The sequence below is a fragment of the Carcharhinus amblyrhynchos genome, chromosome 5 (assembly GCF_965287045.1).
Source record: "Carcharhinus amblyrhynchos chromosome 5, sCarAmb.v2.hapA, whole genome shotgun sequence".
Classification (NCBI taxonomy): domain Eukaryota; kingdom Metazoa; phylum Chordata; class Chondrichthyes; order Carcharhiniformes; family Carcharhinidae; genus Carcharhinus; species Carcharhinus amblyrhynchos.
Genome location: NC_137328.1, coordinates 84,433,801 through 84,456,376, shown reverse-complemented (window position 1 = coordinate 84,456,376; position 22,576 = coordinate 84,433,801). Strand labels below are relative to the sequence as shown.

Below are 22,576 nucleotides of genomic sequence, written 5' to 3'. Positions count from 1 at the left end.
AAAGGGTGGTGAGTCTCTGGAATTCTCTGCCCATTGAAGTGGTGGAGGCTACCTCGCTGAATATACTTAAGTCACGGGTAGATAGGTTTCTGATAGGCAAGGGAATTAAGGGTTATGGGGAGAAAGTGGGAAAGTGGAACTGATCCACTTCAGATCAGCAATGATCTTATTGAATGGCGGGGCAGGCTCGAAGGGCTAGGTGGCCTACTCCTGCTCCTATTTCTTGTGTTCTTACATCATAGCAACATTTAGTGAAATGTGGTACTAGGGAGTCCGCGTAAAACTAAAGTCAATGGAGATAAGGAGAAAAATTCTGCGAGTGACTGAAGTCATACCTGGTATTGTTTACTCGAGGTCAATCATTTCAGCTCTGGACATCACCATGAGACTCGCTAAGGGAAGTATCCTTAGTCCAACTATCTTCATGTGCTCTGTCACTGACCTACCTGCCATCATAAGGTTAGAAATGGACCTTTTCATTGGTGATTGCCCAGTGTTCAGCTTCATTTGCAATTGCCCAGAAAATGAAGTGATCCACACCTGTATGCAGCAAGATGCAATATCCAGGCTTGGATTGATAACTGGCATAAATATTTGTCCACATGTATACCAGGTGATGACCACCTTTGACAACAGGGGGTCTAACCATCACCCCATGGCATTGTCATCTCTGAGCTCCTGCCATCAATATCTTCAGTGGGTTATCATTAACCAGAAATTCAAAAGGACTAGGCATGCAAATGCCTTGGTTGCAAGAACAGGTCAGAGAAAAGGGTTGGGGGGAGGGGGCATGATTCTCCCAGCCCACTGCTACTAGCAGTGCAATGGGCCGGGAGACATCAATGGAGACCTTTTCACGGGCTTCTCAATGGGAGCCATGGCTCTGCGCATCCCCGGCTCCAGGTTTTTAAACATCATCAGCTCCGCACTGGAAATCAGCATGGAGTGGATTTCAATATTTAAATTAACATTTGCATCCCACTAGTGGGCCTGGGACTGAGATATCTGGGTCCGCTAGCATCTTCCCCTCCACTAGGAATGGCTCACTCCAGCGGGGTTTACAACAGCTCCCCATTAACTGGGAACAGGCAGCTGACCCCACTGGAGGGAACAGAGGCTATTGAGATCTCCCCAGGATGTCAGGGGTAAGGGCAGGAGGGAGGATCCCCCTTGAGCAGTGACAGCTTGCCAGTGCCAGCCTAGCCTCTGGTACTTTCCAAGGGGCAAACTGGTAATGCCCAGCGGCACTTGGCATTGCTCACCAAGGGTGCAAGGGCAGGAGGAGGCAGGGCCAATTGAGGGACTGTTCAGTGGGAGTGGGGGACCCCTGCCACTCTGCACAGGTATCATGGGCAGATGGAGGACTGTGATCGGGGCTAGTTATCTGTGTGGTGAGGGGAGGGGATCAGAGCTGCTGGGGGGGATGGTGTTGTGGGGTGATCAAGTCTGACTAGTGATCAGGGAGATTGGGGCTGGTCCAGGTGGGGGGAGGTGGGGACACAGAGCTGGCCTGGAGACATCTGGGAGGCCAGCAATCGGGGATGGGTGAGAGGGTCAGTAGGCCAGTGATTGGTGAGATTGCAGGGCTGACTAGTGATCTGGAGGCCTGCAATACGGGCCCGCTGTGCATGCACCAATCTTGGTGCTGTGTTGCCGGCTTCTTGAGTGGGAGTAGGCCCCACCCACTGATTTTCAGAATAAATCCTGCTGAGACACTCTGCAGTGCTCAGAGATTCAGAAATTCAATCTGAAAAAAAGTAGGAATTATTCCCATTTTGACTCTAATTGGAGACAAAGAATTTTTTTGGGAATGTCTCAGCCAGGCTATTTTGCTGCAAGTGGGCTCACCCTAACTCACTGTGCCATCTGGAGGACACATCAAAATAATTTGCTACCAAATCTGCCAAATCATCTTGCCAAAGCTTGCAATCTACACACCTCTGTCAACTGGAAAAACAAGGATACCAGATGCATGGGAATATATTTCTTCCAGGTTTTCCACTAAGTCCCCCGCTGAATTGGACATATATTACTGTTCTTTCATCTGGATCAAAATTGTAGAAATCCCTACTAATAGCATTGTGGGGCATCTTATAGGAAACAAACTGCAGAGGTTAAAGAGGAAGGTCCACAATCATCTTTTCAAGAGCAACAATAACCACGTCCTCAGAGTTAATTAAACAAAAATAAGGACGTGATGGTGTTCAATTCAGCAAAGTTTGTAATGGCAACAGAATTGCAGTAATAGGATCTTCAACTATCTGAAATTAGACTTGGAGAAAGCAAATCAGTGGTCAAAAATAGAGGGCTTTCTAGATAGAATGTGTGCAGGAGTGTTTCATTAATCTGAACTTTAAATCTCCATCAAGGAAAGATAGGAGTTAGATCTGATTCCTGGTAACAAATAACTGATCTAAAGGTAGAAGACTTAAGAAATAATGATTGTAACTTAATTATGCTCACAATGAAAGCAGCTAAAACCAAAGAAAAACTTAACATTAGCTAATTTCAGTGGGATGAACGGATGCAGAACCAAGACTAATTGGTTTATGAAATCAATTGCATTGGACAGCCCATTACACCCTTTGCTCAAACTTGGGCATCCTACTCATGCTGTGTCTACATTGCCGCACTGTTGATTCTCCTTGCAAGCAATCTATTTCCATCTTTCAGCACATAACCTAGCACAGGCCAGAAATTGAGTGAAGTGTTGGGCTCTGAAGATTGTTTGAAAGAAGATGTGTGAATGAGCAAAATGGAGAGGCGGAGGAGTTGAGAATGTAAGAATATAAGGAATAGGAGCGGAGTAGAGCTCCTTCAGCCTAAACCTGAGATTTGTAGTTGATAAAAGATCAGAGGGTATTCTGAAGAGGAAGTAATGAAAATAAAAGAAAAAGGCTTGTTCATAATGTATAAGGGAATGGATTATGGCTGGAAACAATGGGAACAAACAGGACAAATGTAGAAGTGCCTAGATGAAATGGGAGTTGGGCAGAAATAGCTTAGTTTGATGATTAGATTGAGAAAGGAGGGTAAAAAAAATGGGAGAATTGTGATAGACTAGAGGATACAAATCAGCTAAGGAATCAAAAGTTTCAGGTGGACAGCTCAATGATAACAACTGCATCAGCAGAGAAGGAGGCATAAAATAATGAAAAGCTCAAATAATAATTAAATTGTACTGGAGAAGGGTTTAAATCCCATCTGTTGGATTATGTACAATTTTATTCACAACACTATTGACATTCTGATTATGGAGAGGGCACAGAGGAGGGCACTAAACTTATAACTCAAATGTCTGATCCGAATGTAAGGAAAGACCAGACAATGCTGACAAATTCAGTAAAATGCCAGAAAGATTTTTGCTGAATAAAGTAATTGAAAAATATAATAGACTAAGTATAGGCTAGTTTTTTTTAAGTTTGGGATAGATAAACTGGAATAGTCTTTTCCAATCCTGCACATTCTCATGCTGATATCAAAATGGATCATATCATTTAAAATTACTTCACACAAATTTAAGCTTTATAATACTTAATTAGGCCTACCTTATCTGTGAAGTTCTGTTATATGTAGGACAAGACTGAGAGTATCTGCAGGCTAGAATGGTTAAGGATTCACTCAGCACTTCAGCGAGAAGCTCCTGGGCTAACCTAGAGGGCAGCACCATCCAGAGATCATAACGGAGCGCACAGCAGTAGTAATACCACATCTGAATGGAAAAGGAGCATCTCTCTCCCTGTGAAATAAATCAGTGAACAATAGAGAGTAAGCTATCGTTTTACAAAATAAATCTGCAAGTGATTCAATGTTAAAATGAATTAACTGGAACGATGAGTCGTTTCTGGACCAGAGGACTAAGAGGAAGGAACAGTCTACAGAACACAAAGCCTCTGAAATTCCTCATTTCCCCTCAAGACTTAGACCCACAGTTAGGCTACTAATTCCACTCTTCCAGCCTCTGAATTGCCCTACATCGAGGCCTCCAACCTCCCTCACAGAATGACAGTCCTTTGGTTGACCACAACCTCTTCTGATCAATGCCCTGTCCTTGCCATCTACAATCAAAAAACACCATCCCTCTGCAGGGAATTCCAGAATTAAGGTTTCCCTAATGATTTTCTGACTGACCCACTTCCTGTGCATTAGGTTAGTAATAAATCTGCCCAAAAATGACTTAATATCTTAGCTCCTTTAATATTACACAAATTTCCAGTAGCATAACAAGAAGGATGTTAGTGATTGGATTGCTAAATCTGATAGCACCTAAAACAATCGCTGGGATTATGATGCAGTATTAATTCTTGCCCGTTGCTTCCAATGCAGGCAGCAGACCAGCTTTGTACTGGTTGCTAATTAATGTGATTGCAGTATATGGCCAGCTTTAAAAGCATAGTTGAATAGCCCTGCACTGTAGTAGGATCCAAAATTGTGAGAGGTCACACCAGTTGAAGCTAGCCTGAATTACTTAAAGCCAGCCTCTACAGGGTGGGTGCACTGTGACTAGAGCAGGTGCTGGCAGTCATTGGGAAAGATATAAGAACAGCACAACATGGGAAAAATGAGAATCTAACACTTTCAAATGCTGCACTGGAGGCAGGAAGAGTAGAGGATAAGAGATGTGCTCTATCCACAGGAGGCCGGGAAGTCGTCCAAACAAACTCTTGGAAAACAGAGAGAACCGATAGCCATCAAGTCAATGTCAGGAGTCAAGCTTCTCGGCTCTGAATGCAGTACTGCAGAAATTTCAATGACTTCACAAAAGTGATCAATAAGTGCATCACTAACTGCACCATTGGCCTCACACACTGTTCAATGTACAACAGATCTGTCACTAGACCACCAACAATCTCTATTAATGACAAGTCGCACCTAATAGTATGGTTTTAACTGATCCGTACACATTTAGCACTGCTAAAAGACTCACACCCATATGTTCCATGAGCACATTACCAGCTATTCAACCATGACAGTCACAGCACCCAAACATATTGCATCACAGTCACAGACACACTTCCCTCTCCTGGAAAAAAATGTGATGAGCAAATTGAGGATCAGGTGCTGACAAGTGAGTGAGTAAGTGAATGAGTGAGTGAATGAGTGAATGTGTGTGTGTGACACAGACTGAATGAACGTGTGTTTGAGAGAGGGGGAGAAAGTGACCATGTGTCAGAAGGAGAGAATTTGTGTGTGAGAGAGAGAGTGAGTGTGTGTGAGAGAGGAGAGAGTGAGGTATAAGTCAGAGAAGGAGGCAGAGAGTGAATGTGTATTGGAGACAGCAAAAGTGTGTGATTATGTGAGTGTGTGTGTGTGAGATTATGACGGAGAGATTAAGTGCATGTGTCCTTGTCAGGATTCTCAGTCACCCTCACATCATTACATGCTTTCACCCACCCACAGTGGGTGAGGGTGAGTGAGCAAACACCCTGAGACTAGAAGTGATTAGGACACACAAACTTTCATCCTCTTGCAATCTAATGCTCATTTTTATTAATTGCTCTTTTAAATTATCAGTTTATTTCTTTAGTTATTTTCTCAACAAGTTATTATTAGCCTTCTTCAGAAAATTTTCAAAAAAAGTTAATGCATCTTTCTGAAATCTGCTCATCAGCCCATGAGTGAGAAGAAACTAGAAGTGTGGTTCCCCATGCAGAAAGGTTGAGTTAGATTGAACTATTTTTGTTGTAAGTATATTTTGCAACAAATGATTCAAAAAGGCATTAAAAATTAGAACTCGAATATGAAATTTAAATAAAACACAAGAGCTGCAGACAACTGATGAAAATTACAGCATTTGTATACAGTTTAGCTTTGAACAAATTTCTAATTGCAGCTGGAATTTTTTAAACTTGTGACTGAATTAAAGACACCTCTTCGGTTCCTTTAGTTCAGTGGTTAGCACTGTTGCCTCACAGTGGCAGGAACCCGAGTTCGATTCTGGCCCTGGGTGACGATTCCTTCCACTGTCCAACGATGTGTATGTTAGGTTAATTAACTATGCTAAATTGCCACCCCGTGTCCAAAGAAGTATAGGTTAAGTGGATTAGCTGTGGTAAATGCATAGGACTATGGGAAAAAGCTGGGGTAAGATGCTGTTTTGGAGAGCTGATGCAGACCTGATTCTGCGCTGTAGGAGTTCTATGGGGTCCTATGATTCAAAACGTAATCAAGACATAACTTCTTCAATCTTACCACTGGTCCCATCCTGTTAAATTTCATCCTGATCAATTCACTTCAATCGTACCTTAGTGTCCAAATATGCACCTGTAATCACTTGACCATTCAAAACTGGGTGAAAAGTGCACATTTCCTCTTGAGTATTCTAAAATCCACCAACAGTCATTTAAATGTAAATTGTGCCGAAAGTGGAAGACTAGACTTATTTAGGGGGAGCAATCTTATGAAAAAAATTCTAAATCCAGAGTGAGCATGAAAATGGGAGAGTTTCAAGTCCTTTTTTTTGGTGAGTGCAAATGCCGAATCTTATGCACTTTATGCATGAAAGAAGTCCTGAAATCCATTTCTCGCCAGCAGAGGGAGGAGTAAGGCTTAACATACCAGAAAGCCATCTGATAGCAGCAGAGGGTGCCATTGCGCATGTGCAGATCTCTGATCAGGGAGCAGCAGAGACTTGTCACACAACCTCTGCTGCAGAGAGCTGGGTTCCATGGCCTAAACCTGGCATCACCCCCTATGAAGCTCCGCAGACGAATGCAAATCGATTGATCCCTTCCCACGACCACCCCTGTCCCCGGCCAGACTGGTCGACCCCTGCATCTCACACCCCCAGCTGGGCTGATTGCCCCTTCCACACACATCCCAACCGGACTGATCACCAATGCCCCCCCCCACCCCACTGATCGCAACGGCAAAGGGCACAGCAGTTCCTCCACACCCTGATCAGCCCACCCCCAGACTGGGCCTATCCAGTAGGCCACACCTCCCCCTTTAGGTCTGCCCAGTTCCTGGCAGGCACTGCCAAGCTTACATTATTCAAAGGTGCACCTTCTTGCTGCAGATTTTCAGGGGTGCCTCAAAGGCCTCCAGTTCTACCATCACCTCTAGTCCCCTTTGATGGGGGGACCATACGTGATCCTCTCCAGAGAGAACCTCCCCAGCAAGGCCACACAGGCAAGTCAGCCTGAACGCAATCATCCTGGGCTCATTAATTCCATTCAAATAAGCATTTCAACAGATTTAAATAATTTATTCAGCCTTGCACCAGAAATGGGCATGAGGTTGATTGCGCCGGATCTCTGGTGCCGGTAAGATCATGTGAGGCGAGAAATCAGGTGCGAACCTGATTTCCCGGCTCTCACGCAATCTTACCGGCTTGCCCTGCCCATCGGCCAGTAGGATGCAATGGTAAGATCATCCCAATTTGTACTTATATGTTTGAATTAGAGAAATGAAAAATTAGATTTCCATTTGACAGTAATATTTCAAACAAAAAAGGAAAAGATAACAAATCTATTAAAACTCTCCCAGAAAAATGCTGCCATTATTACTGATAGCTAAATTGAAACATGCATTAATTTACCATGTACCATTTTGTATAGAAGTGCTGTAAATAACACCCCTGTCTATAAGAAGCATTGATTATTCTTTTCTTATTCAGCAGGCACAGTCAAAATACAATCAAAACACAGTTGTCAAATAGATAAGAAACAAAGAGCTATTGAATTAATTCTCACACCTCATAAAAAGACTTGGCATCATCCCAGTGGTGGCTCTGTGCATCCTGGAAAATGCTTGTAGCACAAACCCTTATGCAATAATTGGTAACTTGAAACTGAATCACTCTGATGAATTCCTGATACCGCTGAATTTGTAACAAGAACAATGGCCTACTTAGAAAGAATGACAAAATACACATAGATTTAAGGTCTTAGTATAAAGGCAGCAATTTCAGTGCTACAAATGGCTCTGATCATTTGGTATCAATCATCCATTTCCTCTCTGTGCTGAACCTAGTGTCAATACTAATATTCAAATTACTTTTATAAACTGTTCTTTGTTTTAAACACTTAGAAATATAATCATTTTTCTGGACAAATTTAAGTTCTCTTCTCATCAGAATAGTAATATCATAATATAATTATACATATTGCAATATTTCACTTTAATATTTTGTGTCAATTATTGCACTTAGGAACTGCAAATTTATCCCACCTTTTTAGTTACAGAGGTAAACAACAATATATATGTAAACAGCATTGATTATCTTTCTCTTATTAAGCATCAGGAATAAATGTCCTTTGGTGTAATGGGTAGTGTCACTGCCTTTGACTCCACCTAAGGAACATGCAGTCACATTGCAGCCAAAACAAGTTAAATATCAACCTGCAAATCCTTCCAATATATGCCAACGGCAGGCATTAAGAATAGCAGAGATTCCTGGTCAGCCATGTGATGGATAGAAAGTAGAAGCCTCTTCCATCACTATCCTTAGTTCCAGACTACAACATGCATATACAAGTGCATGTTGCCACAACAACTCAGACTCCCTGGTGAACTGTAACACGATGTGGGTATGCCGGCGTTGGACTGGCGTAAACACAGTAAAAAGTCTGACAACACCAGGTTTTAGTCCAACCTATTTATTTGATAATATTCTCACAAGCTTTCGAGGGGACAGCCTCTTCGTCAGGTGAATGGAGAGTTCTGGCTGAATGAAGAGGCTGTCCCCTCGAAAGCTTGTGAGAATATTATCAAATAAATAGGTTGGACTAAAACCTGGTGTTGTCAGACTTTGAACTGTAACACACCACCAGCAAATATCGTCAGACGCCTTTTGGTAACTATGAAATAGAAATTTATTTAATTGTTTATTTGCATTTGTAATTTAAACATTTGAGTGCAGAGGACTTACTTTATGTTCGATTCTTTCAGCAAATTTTCATATGCAGTTAAACAATTATGGATGAATATTGCTGTGGAGAGGATAACATACAGGTTTTGTACTGGAACCTTTGAAGGGACTTCTTTACATCTCTCTTCAAGTCGAGACAGGATATCTACAGCCACTTTAGAACAGCCATCCAAAAAGTTTTCTCTAATTTCCTGAAGAAAGCTCTCACTGCTTGCCAGGGCCAATGGAAGTAACATATCAAGCTCTTCCATGATGTCAGAACAAAACTAAGAAGAATAAAAGCAGCATCATGTTATTTGAGGCCTGACATAACATAACTTATGCACTCCTTAAACACATTCTTGTATCAAGAAAATGGTCCAATAACATATACAAGAGCTGTGATAAAACAGATTGACTCATTCTCGTATAAATTGTTGTAATAGTAATGTTTGTGAAAAAGGTGATTTATGAAGGCTAAATGTAAACTAGTTCCATAAACTAGTATTCTGTTGCTGCTTATGCACTTTTATAATATAAATACTTCTGAATTTGTTCAATGGTGAATTTCAATAACACGTCAATAGAAAGTAAATGTCAAAAATGATTGTAACTCAGAACTCCCTTTGATAACAGTTATTTAAATATTATTTTGAACGCATTTCTTTTAGAAGACATGCTTTATATTTATGTTATAAAGCTTAATTTATGTTATCCAATTACATGTAACAAACAATATTTCAGAGACAATCACTACTGCTTTTTTAACTTGCATATAGGCATTAATGTCTCCGAATACTAGTTAACAAACTAAAATTTGTATCATAAATCAGACCACACCAAAACACTAAATCTCAGGAACTGCACTATTGATACAGATGCTGAGCCTGGAGGTGAGGGTTGGTGGGGTGCTCCATGAGAGAAGTACTTGTGGAGCAGCAAGGGGTAATGTGTGTGCTTCCATCAGGATTTTTAGAGGCATCTTAAAGGTTCTTAACCTTTCTACCCTCTAGCAGGGGATAACCCCGGTTTTGAAGACTACTAAAACAAAATAGATTAGTTTAAAATCGGAACCACAGTGTACTCGTATATATCAAAAGCATGTTATACAAAGATATCGTCTGTATAAGCACGTATATAATCATTTTTGAAATATTATAGATTTAAACTGTATTTTTGTATTTTCTTGTGAGTAATGGCCAATAAGCAATTTACCCCTTGGCACAATGGGAAATAAATTTAATTAGACAGACTGCATTCTTTTGGAACAATGAAGCAGAGAGCATATACCCTATTATCAGGGGTAGGCCAGTCAGCTGCAAGCAACCAAGGTTTTTGAAATGAATAGAAAGATTCAGCTTCTAGCAGCAATGAATAGACAGACATATTCAGCCTCCATCGATATGGGGACAGAAAACAGCGAAGAAAAATGACTCCCTCTTCGTTCCCAGGACTGCAGACATTAGGAGCGACCCTTAAACTTGGCGGATGGGGGAGGGGGTGGTGGTGGTTGTGGTGGTGGTGGTGAAGAACCTCTGGGTTCCATTGACCAATGAATTCCTAATTCTGCTATAAGGTAGAAAGCTATTGGCCAAAGTAAATTAAGTGCATTAATGTAATTGGACTGTCCAGCTTGGACGATAGGTTGGGCAGGAGGATCAAATCTTCAGAAATATATATCTGTTGTGCTCATGCGATGTGATGTCAGAGAAATGTTGGAATCCTCTGACTATCTCTCTCCCAATACGTGTTGGTCAAATAAAGAATGTCTTTAACTGCAAAGTGTTTGTCGCAAGTCTTTCTGTTAGCTGAATTTGGCTGAATACAAGATTCCCTTGCCCCCACCTCCCCTTCAAAAGGGAAACCCTAGAAAATCCCCTTACAGTCCCATCTACTCTGACCAGATCCATCATAGTCTTGAATACTTTTCTCAAAGCTCCTCTCAACATTCTTTTCACTAAGGAGAACGATCCCAGCTTCTCCAATCTATTCATCTAACTGAAGTTCATCAACCACAGAACCAAATTTGTAAGTCTTTTCTGCACCCTCTTGAAAGCCTTCACATTCTTCCTAAGCCAGAATTGGTACAATGCTCCAATTTGCGTCTAAATCAGTGTTTTACAATATCTTTACCTTTCTACTTTATGAGCTGAATTACATGAGATAGATGAGAGCCCACCCAAGGAAAGAAAGGTTAACCTGCAGCCATTTAATGACAAATTGGCTATTAATCAGCTGGATTACTTCACATTAAAGACAAGATATCCTGCCTCAGACATCTACCCGTCACTCTGGAGACCACCAGCTCTCAAGTACCAGCACTGCCACTGTAGTCACTGCCAAAATGAACTGCACATGTATAACATTTTCCCTTTCATGCACAGAAGTTCTGAGGTCAATTGGGAACTGTAATTCTAGGCCTCCGAACCCTGAACTCTGACTGCCACTTAAGGTAGTGAAGTTTGTTACACACATCCCTTCTGAATTTTCTATATTCATTCTGGTTCTCGTTGCATTATCAACCTGACATTTATTATAAGAACATAAGAAATAGGAGCAGGAGTAGGCCATCTAGCCCTTCGAGCCTGCCCCGCCATTCAATAAGATCATGGCTGATCTGTCATGGCTCAGTTCCACTTTCCCGCCCTCTCCCCATAACCCTTAATCCCCTCGCTTATCAAAAACCCATCAACCCGTGTCTTAAAAATATTTAGCGAGGCAGCCTCCACCACTTCAACGGGCAGAGAATTCCAGAGATTCACCACCCTTTGAGTGAAGAAGTTCCTCCTCAACTCCGTTCTAAACCATCCCCCCTTTATCTTGAGGCTGTGCCCCCTAGTCCTACTGTACTTTCTGAGCGGGAAGAGTCTCTCCACCTCTATCCTATCCATCCCATTCATCATCTCATATGTCCCAATGAGATCTCCCCTCATTCTTCTAAACTCCTAGTTTATTCAGCCTCTCCTCATAGCTCAACCCCTCAACTCCGGCATCAGCCTAGTAAACCTCCTCTGCACTCCCTCCAAGGCCAAAATATCCTTGCGTAAGTGCGGCGACCAAAACTGCACACAGTACTCCAGCTGCGGCCTCACCAGTGCCCTATACAGCTGCAGCAAGACCTCCCTACTTTTATATTCAATCCCCCTCGCTATGAAGGCCAGCATCCCATTAGCCTTCCTGACCACCTGCTGCACCTGCAAGCTGGGTTTTTGCGGCTCATGCACAAGGACCCCGAGGTCCCTCTGCACCGTCGCCTGCTGCAGTTTTTCGCCACGTAAGTAATAGTCCTTCCTACCATTATTCCTACCAAAGTGGACCACCTCGCACTTGCCAACATTAAATTTCCATTTGCCAGTTCCTGGCCCATTCGCCCAGCCTATCTAGATCCTTCTGCAGACTCTCCACACCCTCCGTGCAATTTGCCGTTCCACCAATCTTGGTGTCATCAGCAAATTTCGGCACCATACACTCGGTTCCCTCCTCCAGATCATCTATATAAATGGTAAATAGCTGAGGCCCCAGCACCGACCCCTGGGCTACTCCACTAGTCACCAACCGCCAATCCGAATAGCACCCATTGACCCCCACTCTCTGCCTCCTATTTGACAGCCAATCCTCTATCCACGCTAACACCCTACCCCCAACTCCATGCCCCCTGACCTTCTGCAATAACCTCTTGTGAGGTACCTTGTCAAACGCCTTCTGAAAATCAAGAAAGACCACATCCACCGGCTCTCCTCTATCCACCTAGGTGTCTAGGATCCACTTAGACACATCCTCATAGAACTCCAATAAATTTGTCAGACACGACTTCCCCTTAACGAAACCGTGCTTTGTCTGCTCTATCAAGCAATTCCCCTCAAGATGCCTCGCTATTTCCTCCTTGATGACGGATTCTAACATTTTACCTGCAACAGATGTTAAACTAACCGGCCTATAATTCCCTGCCTTTTGCCTGGCACCCTTCTTAAACAACGGCGTAACATTAGCCGTTTTCCAATCTTTCGGCACTTCCCCGGAATCCAGCGACATTTGGAAAATAACCACCAAGGCATCCACTATCACCTCCGCCATTTCTTTCAGAACCCTTGAATGCATTCCATCCGGTCCTGGGGACTTGTCCACAATCAGTCCCTCCAGTCTGTCGAGCACCGCCTCTCTAGTAACAATAATGTCACTGAGACCCTTCTGTCCTACCATCTTTCCATCGCTAACACCTGGCAAATTATTCATGTCCTCTTCCGTGAAGACCGAAACAAAAAAGTTATTCAAGGCCTCAGCCATTTCCCCATCCCCTACCACTAAGTCCCCCCTCTCATCCTCTAAGGATGACTTATATGGACTTTTTTCTGCTTCTTAAGTTACAGGCAGAATTTTCTCAAAAAAAGACAAAATGTCATTTTTGAGCTGAATTACACGAGATTTCATGCCAATGTCATTTTTGGCATGAAAATTGGTGCAAATCCCACTGGTCCTGGGTGTGTGAATTGGATCGCAATCTTTAGGCACTTAGAAAATTGTTCTTATCCCCCATGTGCATAACACTGCATCCGAAGTGCAGACAGTCTGATTCGCCCACCCTGGGGGTCATCTGAGACCGTCAATCACAAAGGACGTTTCATTTAAGCAGCTCCACAGCACATGATCTCATTTAATCCAGGAGGATGGCAACTAGAAGAGCAGCTCCCAGAGTTGCTGGCTTGTCACAGAGGCTGCTGAGATACAGGAAGCTGAAATTCCTCATTACAGAATAGATAGCCCTCATGTTGCAGGGAAATATCACAGGTTGAAGTTGAGCCTACTGGAATCCAAGGCACGTATTAGTTATTGGACAAACTTGCAATTCCCAAAGAGATTAGTGAATTCAGACTGGAACACCTACTCCTGTGTGCTAGCCTTTCCTTGTGGCTAACCACACGTTTGTCAATTCCAGTTATTTTATACTACTGCTATCAGATCATTTCACTCAGTAATGGCTGCCTGACAAGCTATAAAAGCAGCATGTAACCTGTGCGCTGGCTGAAAAAGTCAGAATGCAAGTTTAAAGAAGCTTTAATTGCATTTTTAATTGCCTTAATTAGCTTCCCATCAGATACAAGGGGGCTTCCCACTGGCCTTGGAACCCAACCCCCAAGTTCCAGAAGAGAACGAAATACCTTCTTCAAGGAACTGGACTCCTGAACACATGCAAACCCATGACTATCATTTGAACATATACATTGATGAATCCCAGCTTTGCCTCACCATCATATCTCATGATCTCTCCACTGTTGCTAAATCACCAAATTGCTTGTCTGGCATCCAGGACTAAACAGAAATTACTTCCAACTAAAAATTAGAAAGATCAAATGGTTTGTTTTCAGTCCAATCACAAATTGAATTGAATTTAGTTTTGCACTTCATCTCTCTCCCAGACAAACTGGCTGAGGCTTAAACAGACTTTTGGCAAACTTGGTATTATACTTGATCCCCACAATGATCTTCTAAACATAAATCCATGCCATCACTCTTACTGCACTATTTCCATTTTTACAACATTACCTGACTCACTTGTTGCCTTGCCTTTATAATCTCTAGGCTTTACCATTTCAGTACACTCTTGGCTGACCCCCCATGTTTAAATTTCCCTAAATTTGAAGTAATTAAAAATTCTGTTGCCTGTACCCTAACTCTGATCAAATCCCATTCTCCCATCACTCTTACATTGGATCCCAGTTAAGCAATGCCTTGATTTTAAGATTATAATTATTCATTTCAAATCTCTTGATAGCCTCATCCCTCCCTGCCTGTGTAATCTCCTCCCAGAAATCTGCACTTTCTAATTCTGGCCTCTTTGGTATCCTTAATCTTAATTGCTCCACAATTGGCAGCTGTGCCTTATACAATTTGAGGATTCCAAGGTACAAAGCCCCTTTAAATAAAAGTATTAGTTCCAAATGTTTAATCTATAATGAAGGGATCTTCAGTGTGCTTGACCTAACAAGGTACGAACAACTAGTATTTGTGAATTAAGCAGAATTCGTTTGTTGAAAATTTCCCATCTTACTGCGGGAATGGTAGGAGGCGAAACCACTTATAGGTCCATTGAGCACCAGGTGCACACACGGCTGGAACATCCCACCCAAAATGTACAATGTAAATATTATTAACAAGAGGCAGTGAAAACAGCCTGGTAATACTTCATCCTCAAGGGCGTAGGGTTCCTATGATGCTGACAGCACAGGCAATGTCTTTTCCTTCTGTCTCAGAAGTATTGATGAACTATGTCTCATTAGAATTATACCATTGAAGCAATGGTACAATTGTGCCAACAAGTACACTAACTCTCTAATTTTTATCCCCACTTCTCATTATTCCAGGATCCCTTATTTGGAAATAGTCCAAATTCACCTCTTCCATTTGCCATAGGATCCAAGTAATTTCATGTCATCCACCTTTGGAACTCCTGTTTCAGTGCTGTAAATAGAGACACAGCTCTATCTTTTCTCAGGTCTCCAAAGATTACATTCCATTGCAAACAAATGACACCTTTACTTTAGATATGGAGCAGCCACAAATACAATTACATTCTCTTGACAACATAATGACGGCAGCACAGTGTCAAATACTCCTGCCTCACAGTTCCAGGGACCCATGTTTAATTCTGGCCTTGGGTGACTGTCTGTGTGGAGTTTGTATATTCTCCCCACGTCTGCGTGGGTTTCCTCAAGGTGTTCCGGTTTCCTTCCACAATCCAAATATGTGCAGGTTAGGTAGATTGGCCATGCTAAATGATCCCTTAGGGTTCCATTATGTACAGGGGGTTAGTGGGGTAAATTCATAGTGGTATGGGGAGTTAGCAAGGAAAATACATAGGGTTATGGGGATTGAGACTGGGTGAGATGTTTTGTCAGAGAGGCGATGCAGACTTAATGGAGCAAATGGCCTCCTTCAGCACTGTATAAATTCATATAATTTAACCCAAGCCCCACAGATATTAAAGCCATTGAAAACAAAAGTTAAGAACACCTATCATAATATCAGAAAGTAAAGGTTCCCATCTGTTATAGATCAATTAAAGTAATACATGGTTTGTTTAAACATAATGTGCCATCCTGAATTCAAACGGTTGAACTCAATGCTGTCAACTATTCCTTCAAAGCAGAAAACAGCTTAAATTCAGACTTAGAGGCACCACCGAAGTAATAAATTCATTGCGTATAGTTTCTCACAAGCAACTATCTTCCTGCTCCACAATGATCTCGATTGTTAATAGTTTAACAGAAATCCAAACTGATTTATTTTAAAAGTAGCTGACTTAAAAGTTCATAAACATGAGTCCAGCCTATATAGTATCCCAAGAAATATTATCAAAATCTTACAGCGTTTAATTGCCAATGTCCTATATTCTGGGATTTTCTCCCAAAACCAATTAGCTTCCCTTCCTCTCCTTCCTACTTTAAAATGCTTCTTCAGACCTATGTATTTTGTCAGTCCCCAGTATGGCTATTTCTGTGACTTGGTGCCAAATTCCATTTGATAATGCCATTGTAAAGTGTCTAGGGAGGTTTTACTACATTAAAGGTGCTATATAAATTCAAGTTGTTGTTAGAAATACACAAATATGATGGGCTAGCCATGTTTAATAGTTCAATCACAAACGCATGTGTTTAGGGATCAGAATTTTTAGAAAATGTCTGTCCATACAACCACAATGATTTAAAACCATGATTGTGTCATGGTCAGTTTCATTTTTAGAGGTGCCCATAGCCACAGCTTCTGTGCATAATATCAGAGAAAGGAAAATTAACTAGAGTTTCCTTTCCTTATCTTTATCTAGTGATCTTTCCTAGAAATGCATGTGTGTGCAGATGTCACTGATATGTAGAATAAACTCAGCTATGAGATCTCTCACTGTCAAATGAATATGAATTTATACATGAATATACACACAGTTGTATACTATGTAGTTTGGACAACATTTGCTAAAAATTCCCAAGTGTACCAAGAACTATACTAACAGCCAATGTAAGTTTATCAATTGGACTCAATGTGGCTCACTTAGGCTTGCTAGAAGCTACATATATTCATAGGGAGGGACCTGTCCTCCAGAAGCAAAATGAACATGCCCAGGCGTTGTGTCTTTTTTGAAATAAACAAATGTGGGGGGGACAACAGTTCCTGTTGCATTCTTCATGGCAATGCCTTAACCAATCAGGGCTGACTTGCCAATCTATCAGCATTCTTCTCCGCAAGCAGTATAAAATGTTGTTCCCTTTGAAATTTTACACTCCTGCATCTCTCCTGATGAGTGTAAGATGAAAAGCTTTGACAATACGATTCTTTTTCAGTAATACTCAAGTTATATTCTACTAAGCAGCTATTAATCTTACTATTCTTTCTCCCTGTCCCAAATATCTGCAGAAACTTGAGATTGCACAGAACCAAAACAAGTTGACTAATGGTAAGATCACATTTGTAATTTTGTATACATTTTCTAAGCCTGGAATATGACCTCTCATTACAGCAAACTCCTGGATTTTGCTATTCTAGCCCTAATAAATAATTTGATGTCAAACACCCAATGCCATGTTCTGTGATTTGCATGAGCTCATGGAAGGATGGGTAGATCTGCTCCTAAAACCTAGAGGGATTTGGCCAGTTCTGGTAAGGGATAATACTGGGAAAAAAAAATGGTACAGCCTTTACAAAGTTGGTAAATATTTTAAGAGTATATTTAAATCTTTATAAAGGGTGTAAGAGGTAACAAAAGATTAGGTAACCAAATTCATTGGCAGGCATGAAATAGAGTTTGTAGGTAAATGGTGGAGGAGTGAGCACATGAACCTAATGGCTGACAAAATGAGGCAGCTACTGAATAAGTTCACTGTAAGGAAATATAAAGATGAGGAGGAATTTCTTTGATTTGATTTTAATTTGATTTATTATTGTCACATGTATTAGCATACTGTGAAAAGTATTGTTTCTTGTACACTATACAGGCAAAGCATATCATTCATAGAGAAGGAAATGCAAGAGTGCAGAATGTAGTGTTACAGTTATAGCTAGGGTGCAGAGAAAGTTCAACTTAATGCAAGTTGAGGTAGGTTCATTCAAAAGTCTGATGGCAGCAGGGAAGACGCTCTTCTTGAATCGATTGCTATCTGACCTCAGACTTTTGCATCATTTTCCCAAAAGATGAAGGTGGAAAAGAGAATGTCCAGGGTGTGTGGGGTCCTTAATTATGCTGGCTGCTTTTCTGAAGTGTAGATGGGGGAAATGGATGGGAGGCTGGCTTGTGAGATGGATTGGGCTACATTCACGACATTTTGTAGTTTCTTGTGGTCTTAGGCAGAGCAGGAGCCATGCCAAGCTGCAATACAACTAGAAAGAATGCTTTCTATGGTGCACCTGTAAAAGTTGGTGAGAATTGTAGCTGACGTGCCAAATTTCCTTAGTCTTCTGAGAAAGTGGAGACGTTGATGAGCTTTCTTAACTATAAAGTTGCCAGAGGGTGGTGAATCTATGGAATTCATTGCCACAGGGGGCAGATTACAGAATGTATTTAACACAGATATAGATTGATTGGTAAAGGGATCAAAGGTTATGGGTGAAAGATGGGAGATGAAGTTGAGAAACTTATTAGCAATGACTGAATGGTGGAGCAGACTTGATTGGCTGAATGGCCTAATTCTGTTCCAATATCGATGCTCTTACGGTCTAAGGAACATTGCCCTGGTGACATCAATGCAGTATGCCTCAAATGAATGATTGCCATAATCAACATTGTGCACACCAACCTGGAAACATGCAGACAGAGAAAACAAACTTTATGAAAGCTGTCCAGGAAATATTATTTAATGGTACTAGTAGATAGCCTACATGCGTATGCTGCAAAATGCTGCTGATCAACCTGTCTCACACCACCTAAGTTTGCTGTTTCTCATTGCCTAAGACGACATGCATTCAAGTTACAACTTCCAAAGGAAGCTCCTGGTATGTTTAAATTTTCAATAAGCTTAATGCAAAAAAATTATAACATAGCTTAATTGCATGAAACATGGTCATATATTGATACATAGGTTGGATTTTAGAATGGTTGCATGGTTGCAATCTGTCTCTGGGAAATATAATAGTGCAATGCCTTTGTACAGCTGTGTCATACTGCTGCTATTCAGTGAGAAAGAAGATCATAAAATAGAATCATAGAATCCCTTCAGTGCAGAAGAAGACTATTTGGCCCACTGAGTCTGCACCAACTCTCCGACAGAGCATCACACCCAGCCCCTAACCCCGTAATTTCACATATTTACTCCACTAATCCCCCTAACCTACACATCTTGAGAATGTGTAAAGTCCACACAGTCACCCAAGGCAGGAATTGAACCCGGGTTCCTTGTGCTGTGAGGCAGCAGTGCTAACCACTGTGCAACCCCATGCAAGTCCATGTTAATCAATGCATGAGCTATTTGTTTGATGCACATATTGCCAGGACATTGGTTTACAACGTGGATAATCCTTAGGCTGAACAGGAAGGAAGAAACGGGTGATGAGTTTAATCTACATATAAAGTACAAGAATTCAATTAGTAGTGGTAGCCTGGTTGAAGAGGTCATAGAATGCTTTCAAGATAATTTCTTAGAGCCACATGTTCTGAAACCAACTAAAGAGCAGGTTATATTAGACTTGGTATTGTGTAAGTGCTTCTACAGGTATTTAAACAGGAAAAGAGAATTTTATGGGTCAACTACATTGCTTTGGGTCTAAAGTCACATGTAGGCCAGACCGGGTAAGGGTGGCAGATTTTCTTCTCTAAAGGGCATAAATGAACCAGATGGGCTTTTATGACAAGCGAAAATGGTTTCATGGTCATCATTAGACTTTTAATTCCAGATTTTTTTTAAATTGAATTCAAATTCCACTGGCTGCCATGGTAGGATTTGAACCCGCCTCCCCAGAGCATGACCTTGTATTTCTGGATTACTAGTCCAGTGATAATACCACTACGCCACCATCTCTTCAATTTACTAAATTGACACCAGGAACGAGCAGGTTGTCTTATGAGAATAGGTTGAACAGTCTAGGCTTACTTTTGCTGGAGTTTCCAAAAGTGAAGGGTGACTTGATTGAAGTATATAAGATCGTGAATGGTCCTGACAAACTGGACGTGAAAAGGATGTTTCCTCTTATGGATAAGTCCAGAATTAGAGAGCACATTTTAAAATTAGGAGTCACCCAATGAGATCAGAGTTGAGGTGAATCTTTTTCTTTTGTTTGTCATAGAACCCTACAATGCAGAAACTGGCCCTTTGGCCCATCGAGTCTGCACTGACCACAATCCCACCCAGGGCCTATCCCCATCCCCACACATTTACCCGCTAATCCCGCTAACCTACACATCCCACGACACTAAGGGGCAACTTCAGCATGGCGAATCAATCTAACCCGCACATCTTTGGACTGCGGGAGGAAACCAGAGCACCCGGAGGAAACCTACGCAGACACAAGGAGAATTTTGAAACTCCACACAGACAGTGACCTGAGCCAGGAATCAAACCCAGGTCCCTGGAGCTGTGAAGCAGCAGTGCTAACCACTGTACTACTATGCCACTCGTTGTCTTTGGGGTTCTCTGCCTCAAAAGGCAATAGAAGTGGGCAGTCTCTGAAAGTTCTTAAGGAAAAGGTAGATAAATTCTTGTTAGGCAAGGAAATTAAAGGTTATCGGGGTAGATGGAAATATGAAACATGAAACAGAAGCAGGTCAGCTATGCAGGTGCTGGAATCTGAAACAAAAACTGAAAATACTGTAAAATCAAAGCAGGTCTTAGTAAGTTTGCTGATGAAATTTGCTGATGACACGAAGATGAGTGGAAAAGCAAATTGCATGGAAGGCGCGGAAAGTCTGCAGAGAGATCTGGATAGGTTGAGTGAGTGGGCGAGGACCTGGCAGATGGAGTATAACGTTAGCAAATGTGAGGTTATACACTTTGGTAGAAATAATAGTAGGAGAGATTATTATTTAAAGGGTGAAAAGCTGCAGCCTGCTACGGTGCAGAGGGACCTGGGGGTCCTTGTGCACGAATCGCAAAAACCCAGTCTGCAGGTGCAGCAGGTGATCAAGAAGGCAAATGGAATGTTGGCCTTTATAGCGAGGGGGATAGAGTATAAAAGCAGGGCGGTCTTGCTGCAACTGTACAGGGCACTGGTGAGGCCACAACTGGAGTACTGTGTGCAGTTTTGGTCACCACATTTGCGAAAGGATATATTGGCCTTGGAGGGAGTACAGAGAAGGTTCACCAGGCTGATACCGGAGATGAAGGAGCTAGACTATTAAGAGAGATTGAATAGACTGGGTCTGTACTCATTAGAGTTTAGAAGGCTGAGGGAGGATCTTATAGAGACATATAAGATAATGAAGGGGATGGATAGGGTAGAGGTAGAGAGATTCTTCCCACTTAGAAAGGATAGCAGGACCAGAGGACACAGCCTCAAGATAAGGGGGAGGGGCAGTTTAGATCAGAGTTGAGGAGAAACTTCTTCACTCAAAGGGTGGTGAGTCTCTGGAATTCTCTGCCCATTGAAGTGGTGGAGGCTACCTTGCTGAATATATTTAAGTCACGGGTAGATAGGTTTCTGATAAGACAAGGGAATTAAGGGTTATGGGGAGAAAGCGGGAAAGTGGAACTGAACTAATTCAGATCAGCCATGATCTTGTTGAATGGTGGGGCAGGCTCGAAGGGCTAGATGGCCTATTCCTGCTCCTATTTCTTATGTTCTTAGGTATGACAGTATCTGTGAGAGGGAATAGAGCCTACGTTTTGAGTCAGGGTGACCTTTTGTCAGAAATGTTAGCTCTATTCTCTCTCCACAGATGCTGTCAGACATGCTGAGGTTTTCCAACATTTTCTGTTTTTGTTCCAGTTATGATCTGATTGAATTGTGAAGCAGGCTTGTTCGGTCAACTTCTGCTCCTATTTCATATGTTCAAGGCAAAATTATTGAGGGTTGTGTTTTGTTCACTGTTAAAGGCTGTCACTGGGATTCACTGACCTTTCCACAGCGTTTTTCTTGGCGGCAGGAGTTGATGCGGTATATTGGCCAGCAGCGAGTTATCCTGGTCCCGGCCCTGTCAGTGGGATTTCCCATTGATTGTACCCCACAATGCTGGGAAACACACTGCAGGGATGCGTCACTAGTGGATCCCTCCCGCTGGCGTGAAGAGCGGGAAGATTGTGCAGATTCTCTGCTGCATGTTAGTTGCAGATATCCTTATAGCAGATGGCACAATTCATGTTTTGTGTTTATTTGGTGCATTCAGAGCCAGTTCGCCATAGTAATTGTCTCAGGGTATGCACGACTTGCAGATTTGGTTAGTGCCATAATCATGCATTCGTAATTATTCAAGTCCCAGCTGTGATCACTTTGCAACCATAGCTTATAATAGTTATCATTTTCATTCATTTCTACTTGTGCTCTTAATTCATCCATCTTAGAACCATAGAATAGAACCATAGAATTCCTACAATGCAAAGGAAGGCCTTCAGTCTATCAAGTCTGCACCAAGTCTCCGAAAGAGCATTTTGAGTTTAAGCTTATTTATTAGCATTAGAAGTAGGCTTACATTATCACTGCAATGAAGTTACTATGAAAATCCCCTAGTCACCTGTTTGGATACACTGGTGTTCAGGTACACTGAGGGAGAATTTAGAATGGCCAATGCACCTAACCAGCATGTCTTTCGGGGTG

The 22,576-nt window shown here is 41.9% G+C and overlaps 1 protein-coding gene across 7 annotated transcripts in view; it reads right to left on the bottom strand.

The window, feature by feature from the left end:
• kiaa0825 (KIAA0825 ortholog) overlaps positions 1–22,576 on the bottom strand; it is a 424,011-nt gene that overhangs the window by 274,778 nt on the left and 126,657 nt on the right. For 6 of the 7 annotated variants that reach the window (XR_013886683.1, XM_080189117.1, XM_080189112.1 and 3 more), the window contains exons 8-10: positions 8,873–9,138; positions 7,697–7,850; positions 3,549–3,739 (exon numbers count right to left, since the gene is read on the bottom strand). Coding sequence is in view for 6 of the 7 variants with exons in the window: in XM_080189117.1 (XP_080045243.1) it covers positions 3,549–3,739; positions 7,697–7,850; positions 8,873–9,138 (611 nt within the window). In the remaining variant the exon portion in view is untranslated. The remainder of the gene's footprint in view (positions 1–3,548; positions 3,740–7,696; positions 7,851–8,872; positions 9,139–22,576) is intronic. The other variant, XM_080189113.1, reaches the window with a different exon arrangement.